At 47.7% G+C, this 10,521-nt stretch overlaps 1 protein-coding gene across 3 annotated transcripts in view; it reads right to left on the bottom strand.

Moving 5' to 3' along the window:
• Window positions 1-2,355: 2,355 nt before the first annotated feature.
• MAP2K4 (mitogen-activated protein kinase kinase 4) overlaps window positions 2,356-10,521 on the bottom strand; it is a 78,988-nt gene continuing 70,822 nt past the window's right edge. For all 3 annotated transcript variants that reach the window (XM_043903876.1, XM_043903878.1, XM_043903877.1), the window contains 4 exons: window positions 9,885-9,962; window positions 7,129-7,277; window positions 6,046-6,091; window positions 2,356-4,860 (listed from right to left, as the gene is read on the bottom strand). In XM_043903876.1, coding sequence (XP_043759811.1) covers window positions 4,747-4,860; window positions 6,046-6,091; window positions 7,129-7,277; window positions 9,885-9,962 — 387 coding nt within the window. In that variant the 3' untranslated portion in view covers window positions 2,356-4,746. The remainder of the gene's footprint in view (window positions 4,861-6,045; window positions 6,092-7,128; window positions 7,278-9,884; window positions 9,963-10,521) is intronic.

Below are 10,521 nucleotides of genomic sequence, written 5' to 3'. Positions count from 1 at the left end.
GAGAGTTGTCTTCACATTAAATCTGTGGGTAGTGCTGTGAAAAACTAGAGGACCTGTTTCATGGTTCTTCAGCAAAATGTGTAGGTAGAGAGAAATTTCAAATGCAGATAGAAATCTGACTCACTGTGCACTGGGATGACCCAATTTTAACTTTACACTTTATGCTATACATGGGTTGACAACTTTAGAGAGCAAGATCACATTTTACATTCAAGAAATATGAACACACTTTGGCATAGCACCAGGAAAGAAACTTGTTACTGAGGATGTTGAACTACTGACCTAAATAATGATTTCAAGGTTTGAGATGAGAATTCCTGGATATCCATTTACTTGAAGATGGGGAAGACCAAACAATACGTCACTTTAGCCTTCAGCAAATCCCTAGGAGGTAATGGAAACTGATGCTTCAGAGGAACTGAAGAGGAACTCCTTACACCACACTGTCTAACACCAACTGCTCAGGACACCTCACAGAGGACCCTCGGAAGGGCGTCACCACTGACTGCATTTGCCCTCAAGCCACTTAACGAGGTATTTAAGGAAGACAACAAGTTCAAGGCCAACGGTGTGTGGGTTCTCTACCCCTGACCTCTCAGATATCAGGCACTGATGCTATGGATGTAACTGGACTATAAGAGCTCTGGCCAAGAGCTGGGGGCACAACCCCCTCTGGGACTCTGAGACCAGCAGCCAGCATCCGGGTGCTTTCAAGCCTTCATGCATCCCTAAGCTATCCTCCTGCGTCTAAGATGGATGGAATTGAGAAACAAAAGGGCATTTTAATAATAAAAGAGCCAGCTCAAGTCCATTTCCTGCCACAATGATGGCCACGTTACATCATCACAAGGCTTCTCACATGTCGTGGGTGAGAATCAGCACCGAGTTCTCTGGTTAGTCCTAAGAAACACCCTTCTGCACAACTGCCTTCACGGTGCTCACTAAGCCCCACTGAGGCCCCGGAACCTCAGACTTCAAGGCAGCACAGCAGGCCATGGTAAGGCTTGTGAGCTGAGCATGCCCCAGGCGTGGCTCACTCTCCCAGTGCTCAGCTCAACATTTCCTCAACGGCAGTTTTAATTAATGTCATTTCTCAGGCTAAGTGCTACAGCCTTGGAGATGAATCTCAGCTCTCCACCCTCTGTTGTCAGAGCTCTGAGCCTGGTTTTCCTCTATCTCTAAAAAGGGCGTCTGCCGCCTGACTCTGGAAGGCTACAGTTATGATCAGATAAGATCAGCAAACACAGGTAGTGTCCACAAAGTGTGGTGTGCATGGTCCATCTACGATGCTCTGTCCCGCACACAGCTGGTGCTCAGCCAGGACCTGGCACCTTGTTGGGGTCTGCGTCCCAGAAGCTAAGGCTTGGCTGGAGGAGCAGGATTCCTCTAGCCACGCCCTTCCTAGGTCAGCGCTTGATTACTCACTGCACCTGCTCCTGTAATGGCATCTCCTGCATCAGAGACCAGGCTGGCCGTGGGCGCAGGAGAAGGGTAAGGTGCTGGCTTAGTCTATGCTCAGTGAGTCAGGATGTCAGCAATGAGTGACAGGTGGAAGCATGACAGGTCAGCCTGGGGTGGGTGCCCCAAGTTCTTCTAGTTTCCAGGCCTCCATGGCTTTCCACTCACTCCTGTGTCCTCCACCCATAAGCCTCCCAGGTCTGACTTCTGTGGGGCTTCCACCCCCGCGATCTCCCTACCCCTGTCTCTCGGGAAGCAGTGAGTGGCTACATCTGAGCTGACCTCTCACCTCCACCTAGCAGTCAGAGCGCCAGGAGCAGACCAAGGGCCTTGTGGCCAGACATCGGGCCAAGGCAGGAGGCTGTATTCTTACAAGCTGTCTCTCCACTGTGACACAGGGTCAAGCACCCTCAGCTGTCAGCAGCAAGAAAGCTGGGGCAGGTCTTCCTGCGCTCAGTCACATCCAATTCTGCGATCCCATGGACTGCAGCCCACCAGGCTCCTCTGTCCATGGGATTCTCCAGGCAAGAATACTGGAATGGGACTGACATTTCCTCCTTGAGGGACTCTTCCTGGCCCAGGGATCGAACCTGCATCTCCTGTGTCTCCAATATTGCAGGCGGGTTCTTTACCGCTGAGCCGCTGTGGGGAAGGTCAGGGAGACCAATGAAGAAATCAATCTGGAAAGACCCCAACACGTCTGCTCCAACAGAAAGCAAAGCTTTCTTCCAAAAAGAATAAGCGGAGAGAAGGCAACCATGAGAAGCGGGGAGAAGCAGCAGCCATAAACACTTGCGGAACAAGAGAATTTTTCCCAATGTGAAATGCACAGATAATTTAATGGAATTTACTTGATTTTCCCCTCAGGGTCTGACTTCAGAAAATCGAATTACAAAGTCATCATCACATCCTAGATTTATTACAACTGACCTGCAGGCAAGAGAAGAGAACTATTACATCGACACTTCGATTCCATGGATACATCTTAAATAGAGGGAGAATTCAAACAAGAATACAGGATAAACTATTCCCAAGCTCCAGGAAGCAGTCATGTGACTGAGCTGCACTTTTTACAGACAAATAAGGCAGTAGCCCTTCACATCAGCTTTCCGACAGTTTTTATACAATATGCTTCTGTGGTACAGGAGAGAAATAACCAGAGCTCACAATGTACAGTTCTTACACTATTGTCACAGTGTGTGAACACTGTACACCCTTTTGTTTTCATAAAGATACACTTGCCCTTGAGTTTATAGTTTATAATAATCTATGATTAATACACTAAAATTGCCTTTTTTATGTGGTCGTCCACATGAGAGAACAGTCAGATCAGCTCCTGACGGTCAGCACTGTGTTCCTCTCCATCTGCATATGGCAAAGTGACCCCACGTGGAGTCCTCCTAGGTCCCTGGGAGCCGTGGGGATGGGGGGCGATGGCTTGGCGTGATCAGGGGCAGGCGCTGCGGGGCTTCCCCTCCAAGGCTGGGAAATCTGGGGTTTCGATGCCACGGGGGAGAAAACAGGAAGATCAGGCAAGTGGACCAAAGCGAGAAACCACTGGTGAATTCAGAAATTGACAGGATGTAACTGTAAACAGCACCATTCTCCCTTTGTTGTTGAAAAGTGTCTGTGACCGTCACCTGGGAGGAGACACAGCGACACCCACCGCTGTTTGGTTCCGTCACAGCATCTGCCGCGTCTCAGACCTCGGCCGGTTTACGCTCCAGTGGGCGTGAGCTGCTCACGGCGCTGCTGGACAGACCTGACCGTCACACCTACGCGGGGCGTCCGGGGGGGCTGGAGGGAGACCATGGAGACCCAGCTCACGGGGAAGGGAGGAAGGACAGCAGAAGATGCAGATTTCAACAGCCTCCTAGAACTATTCTGGTATTCTTTGGGGGTTTTTTGGTTTTAGGGTTGTTTTTTGTAGAATTCCAATCCTAAGAAATGTGGTGACCTGCTAGTGTCTTGTAGGTGAGGAACTCATGTAAAAGAAATCCTCCTCTGGTCAAGTGTTATCTCTAAAAGAGATGCTCTTCCATCACCCGCCACATCAGCTGGGCCCCACCTTCTCAGCCTTTTAAACTTGAGATCATGTGATACACTGGAGGCTGTACAAATCCTTGGTAAAGAACATCCCTGGTAATCATGAAGGTTTCCATTATAGGGAAAAAGGCGAGATACTGGATCAAGCAAAAGTCACGTAGGGGCAACAGACCACAGATGTGGGGAAAGAGACACAGAAGCTGCAGACCCGGACCAGTCATGTCGCACAGCTGAGACCTGGTCTTTCGCTGCCTAAAAGACATCTTTATCTGATCAGTCAAGGCACACTGCTACCAGCTACTTCTCCCCGTCAGTGAGTTACAGAGGCTAGAGCATCAGGCTTGGGACCAGGGGAAATACATAGCTGCTACGAGTTGTTCCAGACAGGATTCTAGGATTAAAAACATCTGTAAACTTTGCCCTCCGTATTCTTCCCTTCTCAGCCCGGGTGGTTTGTGGCAGGTGGAACATCCAATTGGCAGCACACCGAACTCGGAGAATCAGCACCTTCTCTGACGCCTGGCAGACTCCTGTCTCCCCGATGGAGGGCAGGGGACTGGGGGTGGGGGCGGGGGAGAAAAGAACACATTCTGTCCCGTCTCGGCATTTTCACGTTCTCCTCTCTGAACGCAGCACGGTTTTTGGTAAAGATAAACGTGCTCTAATTTAACGTGATATTTCAAACAGGGAATTTGGCTGAGCACATGGATCCCCAAGCGTGGACAGTGACTGTCAAACAACAAAAGGTCCAATCAGTCAACCTATTGCACTTGGTGAAGAAAGTCTACCCCTCCTCCGTCTCCCAGCTCCGGAAGGCAAGGTGTCTCGCTGGCCGCGCCCGCTGCGCGCTCCAGCCCAGAGCCTGCATTCAGACACAGCGCGGCCGCCACCGCGTCCATCCAGCAATTCGGAAGCCTGACGAAACACCCTTCCAGCAGCTGCGTCTCCAGGCTTCGAGTCTAGAAATGAGTTTACAATGTGGTCTCATCACAGTCAGCAAGCTGATCGTACTGACATCCGGGTTCACGGGAGAGCGGGCGAGGCCTCTGGCCCGCGCTGACGCTGCGCGGGCGCGCAGGGCCGCGCGTTCGGGGTGGCGGGAGTATACAGACGGGATGAAAGAACACCAGTCACGGTGTGCGCGGTGTCTGGCGAGCAACAGAAACACTGTGGTGGGGGTGAAGGTTCTGGACGTCTTGCTTCCTCTCAGCCCTTTGTCTAGAGTCTGACGGAGCGGCGACATCAATCGACATACATGGGGGAGCTCGGAGTGGCTGGCATCTGATCCAGGATTTTACACACATAGCATGCGACCTCGACAGCGCGCTCCTCATACATCAAAATAAAGGGGTGTTTCTGCAAGAGGATGGAAAACAAGAAAAAGAAACGTGATCAAGATTCACATCAGAGCTCAGAGGGAACTGTTCCTGGTTGCCATGTAGCGCAGCTCTGCAGGCTCCAGCCAGGTTGAACTGTAAAGGGCTGCAGTGAGGCAAGCCAGGCTGGGCTCCACGCACAGGTTAGTGAGATACACCACACACGGTGTTGGGCTCTGGAGGAGCCGCCCTGGCTGTGGGGTCTGGAAGCTTATCTGCATATCAGGGCCCCTGCGTTCTTCAGCACAAATCAGAGCTGGAGCCTCTGCTGCCCTCCAAGAGCCCAGAAGCACTGCAGGAACCCAAAGTTGTCATTCCTCCTGGACGCAGGACGTCCCCATGAGCAGCAGAGGGACCTTACAGCCAGGTTTCCACTTTGGTCCTCTGACCCTCCCCCGACCTCTGAAAGAGGCTCAGCAGCAGCTCCTCCAGGGTGCTTGTGCCTGCACCTTCCAAATGCCATGGCTGCGTATCTGCCTCCCAAACCCCCTTCTTCATCCTCCATCCCCAGCGATGTTTTTCTTCCATAGCTTCACTAAGTACACTGACTCAGTAAGCTCAGTCAGTGCTGGGGTGGACCAGAGTTCTACCTAATATCCTTGGAAAGCTAGAAGCTAAGAGTGACAAGTGGGTTTTTTCCTAAAATATTATTAGGTCACATTATTATTAGGTCACATTATTAGGTCACAGTATTTTCTTCGCTCCCAAGGCCAAGGCCAGATCTGGTACTGCTTAGAAAGCCCCAGGTCTACAGAAGGGTGAGAACTTTCAAAGAAGCGGGAACAGGCCATGCGACGTAAATTTGCATAGGAGCTTTTAGTCAAGGCAAAATGAACACAATAAATGGTTACAGATGCGTCTCTCTCACACACACAGGCTGTGGGGTGGGAAATAGCTCCTGAAAGTGAAGGTTAAAGTTCCTTGGGGGTAGTTTTTATAATAGGCCGAAGCCAAAATTTCCCATGAGAATCCAGCTAGTATATTAGTAGGAAAATCAGACACAACTTCTGTCTTTCCAAATCTCCTTGTTTTAAAACATCTTTAAAAACACTCAATAAGGTCAAGCTGTCTCTGACAGCACAGCCGGCGGCTTGCTCAGTGAGCCTGCATCCTGGAGGGTTCAAGCATGAGGAAATACCTCCTATCCCCAAAGTCTCAGACTCACCAGGAGTTCTTTATACTTTGGCCTTTTGGATTCATCCTTCGTAAGGCTAAAATAACACAGAAATTAACATCATTAAAATGGAGACACAGTTATTCAAGTATTTTTATTTTCACAAGCAAAAGTATTGCAAGAGGTCAGTTGTTTTTTTTTTTTCCTTCAGATACAAAGTCACAAAGCAGACAAGCTGCCAAACATAAAAGACAAAAAAACTTCAACAATCTGGACCATGAAATGTTGCCTTATAGAACCTAAAAAGAATAGAGAGAAGCTGCATTTCCAGAGAGAAAAAAAATGAGAAAAAGAAAAGCATTTTCAAGAATGAAAAGAAGAATATACAAAACACTCTAGCTCTTTGCTCACAAACGTATCTTACTTCTAAATCATGTCGGATAAACAGAATAATTATAAAAAATATTCACATGATAATGAAACAGGTTTTATTTAAAATATAGATTGAAATAGTACAAGGCACAACTGTACTCTTGCCACATCAGTATGTATTTATTCTCACATGCCATGCACACACACACACACACACACACGTTAAAAGATGAACACTTAAAAACATCAGGCATGGTGTTCACACCTTCCATGGCACAAGATCTCCCTGAGCCAATGTATGGTTCTACCAGTCAAGCTCTGGGCCTGACCCAACTACGTTACGTGTTTATGTCACAGCAGAGACCCACCCCTGCAAGTGTGACCTGGGAGGATCTTCACTTAGTAAAAGTGTGCATGTGATTCTGGTACAAGTTCACCGTGAGAACCACACCAGAGTAAGAGGGTGAGTCTCACAGAGGCTGTGTCTCTTGTACAAGGTACGAGAAATCTGGAGGCAGCAGCTGCTCCCCCACCCACATCTGCTCTTTCTCGGCGCCTGAGTAGCAGAATAAGGGTGACGCCCCTCCAGGCTCGCTGGGACCTTCCATGTAGCCACAGTGACCAGAGTCCCAGCTCAGGGGGCACAGTGATACGAATAAGGCCCCCTTCCCCAGTGTAAACTGCCAACACTGCTGAGAGGAAGTAATTACCTCACTGCCCCCTCACCATACGGTTTTGAGTATTCATAAGTCAAATACTCACCACAAGTTGACAAAGTTGATGAAACTTGGGGAGAACTCCCTTTCCTCAGAGTTACTCAGTTGTGGTGGATCCCCTTTCACGACTTGCGTTAGTTGATCAAATACGCTATTCCACTTTGGATAAGGAAATCGGCCAGTGGCCAATTCGTACTAAAGAAAACAGAGGAAAAAACAAAATACACTGGGCATTATTTGTTACTACACATTACAATTCTAAAACTCCTGACACTCCTGAAAAAGGCTTGAATCAAATCAAGGTGAGGCTGAGGTGCAATCTTTCAGAATGTCTACAGCCAAGTGGAAGTGATATTTAGAAATCAGGACGGCAAGTCCTCACCTGCCCCAGGTCAAATACATTTGTGAACTGTGTTCTCATTTTCCACTCTGTTCCGAGGGTAATGCAAATCCAGAAATTGTGTACTTTTCTTAAGAACTAGGTTTAAATCTGGAGCATGGCCTAAATGAACCCCATTTTATGTGCACTGACAGGTGACTGATTTGTGGGGACGGCCCCAAGCTCATCCGAGACAGCACGTGAGAGAGTGTGCTGAGAAGACTGTCTCAGAGCTTCCTCGGCTGAGATTTGATTCCATTGGTCCAGTCAAATGTCAAAAGTCCTAGTTTACACCATGAAAGGAAGGCGCTCAAGCAGATGTAAAGCCCCCCTCCAACAGGGAGCTGCAGAGGAAAGCCTTCTTCTCCAAAAGATGTTCCTCCAGCTGGGCACTGTCTGCCCTGCACACGTGCCTGGGGGAACCAGGCCAGCAGGCACACGCACAGGCACGCAGAAATCCACTCCTTTGCCTGTAGTTTCTTTTTGATATAAAGGCTTGGGAAGAAGCAAACCTCACTGACCATTCACAGCAATGGGAATAACTTCATTAGATTTATTTCTGAGAACAGGTTTTAATAAGAGAAGGAAAGAGCAGGATGCATGTTGTAAGGTGAAAGACTTCAGATCTCAGAAGTTAATTTCATCTCATCCTTTTTATGGAATTATGAGAATAATGTCTATGAACAGTAAGTTATAAAGCAATTATAGGTACTGAATGCCTTCCTTTTAAACAAAGTTTGAAAGTGAAAATGAAGTCGCTCAGTCATGTCTGACTTTTTGGGACCCCATGGACTGTAGCCTACCAGGCTCCTCCATCCATGGGATTTTCCAGGCAAGAGTACTAGAGTGGGTTGCCATTTCCTTTTCCAGGGGTTCTTCCCAAACCAGGGATCGAACCCGGGTCTCCCGCATTGTCGGCAGACGCTTTACCATCTGAGCTACCTTTAATGTAAACAAAGTTTAGCCAGATGTAGTAAAGGAAACTGCCAAAAAAAAAAAATTTCTATGTTAAAACTTTTCACAGAACAAAAATTTTACTTTACAGTAAAGTAAAAACTTGCTTGCTAAGCATAACTGGCTTGGACACTGATGGATTTTTCTGAATATTGAATATTCTTATTCTATGCAATGGACAGCTGTTTGCATCCTTCTATGCAAATAGCTGTCTCAGTTGGAAACTACAAGTCTTGCTCTAGTCACCAGACCTAATAAAGTCCCAAGTTCCGTGTTCTCTCCTGAGTAACTGGGAAGGAATCCCTTTCACCAGCGGCTTCATGCTGAGAAAAGACTCCCCGAGGTGTCTCCCATGTTTGGTCACAAGGGAAGCCGGATGGAGCCTTCCACAGAGCTGAGCTGTCAACCTGCATGTCTCTAGACAGAGAGCTCACCAGGTGTGGTGCCATGACTCACCAAGGACAGCTCACAGGGCGTGTGGTCCTCGGCACGAGGATCTCAGTACATACAGTGCTGGTGGACAAACAGAGACTGTTTCATGAGCTCCAGGAAGAGTCCCCGGCCCTGAAACCTGTGGTCTCGGTGCTCTGGGGTCTTAAGAAGATGGGGGCAAAATGGCAGGATAAGCTCTGGGTTGCCTACCAAAAAGGATATAGCAACCTCCCCGCCCTGAGTGATAGAAAGTTCACATCCAATGTGGAAGAAGCTGCTCTGTCTGAAGTCAGAAAAATGTCCTTCAGCCCTGGTAAAACAGCACGCACAAGAAAATAAATCTGAGACTTCAAAACAAATCTTGGTATAGGGGAATAGCAAATAAATATATTTTAAAAATAGAACCAAAATTTCAATATAGCCCAGAAATGAGACAGTTCTTTGTTGGTTGTTCTAAGGCAGAACTTTCATTGAGAATTATCACCTCGGTAGTTCTTGTTCCTCAAACAATGGAATCACTATCAGAATTTGTGACTTTTCTGTTCAGGGAGTAGAAGATTCTGAGCAGTAACTATCTTCATACAGATATGCGTGCTAACACACACACACTGTCCACAGTATCAGTGGACCTACGACTCCTGCTGGAGCCGCGGGAGCCTGTGTACCTGCGCTGACCGTGGGTGAGCCGGCCTCCTGCTCCTGCTCTGAGCGCAGTTCTGACTCCTAGTGTCTGTGGCAAGAGATCCAGAGGGACAGCATTGAAGAGCCCCAGGTGCTTCACAGAGCCATGAGGGAAACCATCAACTCTAGTTTGATTTTTAAGGTAAAAACTTGTTTTCAACAATTAGAAAATAGAGTCTCTGCGATTACAGCCATGGGGTGAGGGGTGGGGGACAGGAAGAAACAGCAATATAGAAATCAAAGACGAGAAGACACAGGATGTGTTCTTAAGAGTGGTGGAAGATTGGTTAACTTCTCTTTCACTTCTAAATTTCTTGTCATACTACCACAACAAGGTGGAGTCAACGTGAACTTACCAATGTGATCCCCAGACTCCAGACATCAGATCGGACATCGTAGCCTTGTCGTGATGCACTTGGGTCTATTCTTTCAGGCTGAAACACAAAGAGAAGCCACAGTCATTAACGACGCACACACCCCAGGGGCAGGTGATGGAAGCAGGGCTGGGTAGGCAGCCAGAATGCCTACCCAGGAACCCATGCCCAGGGACAGACAGGAAGGAAGAGGACATCAATATCATACTGAAAACAAACAACAAGGGAAGACCCAACTCGGTGGCTTCCTCCATAAAGGGAAGACAAGGCTAATTCTTCCCCCTAAGGATTCACAAGGGTTTACAAAACTGAAGCTGAGAACAGATGAAGGGAGAAATGGGAAGAAAAGGGAAAAAACAAAGAATTACAACAGGGCCAGATTAGTGGCAAATAATGGTAAAAAGAAGGCGGGGGGGAGTAAGTCTTTGGATCTTATCCTTCTTTGCTTAAAGGACACAGCACAATATATCTGAGACAAATACAAGCCAATACAAGCCAAATTTATTATAATTGCTCTACTCACTCTTCATCATAACGTTAAATTTGTATTTCTATCAAATAAAGATACTTGTCCAACTAGTCTAACTGTTACCCAAATTAAGGCACTGCCAGTAGCACA

This window comes from Cervus elaphus, chromosome 5, assembly GCF_910594005.1.
Source record: "Cervus elaphus chromosome 5, mCerEla1.1, whole genome shotgun sequence".
NCBI lineage: Eukaryota > Metazoa > Chordata > Mammalia > Artiodactyla > Cervidae > Cervus > Cervus elaphus.
Note: the sequence above shows the minus strand (reverse complement) of the source record. Positions and strands in the feature narration are given on the sequence as shown.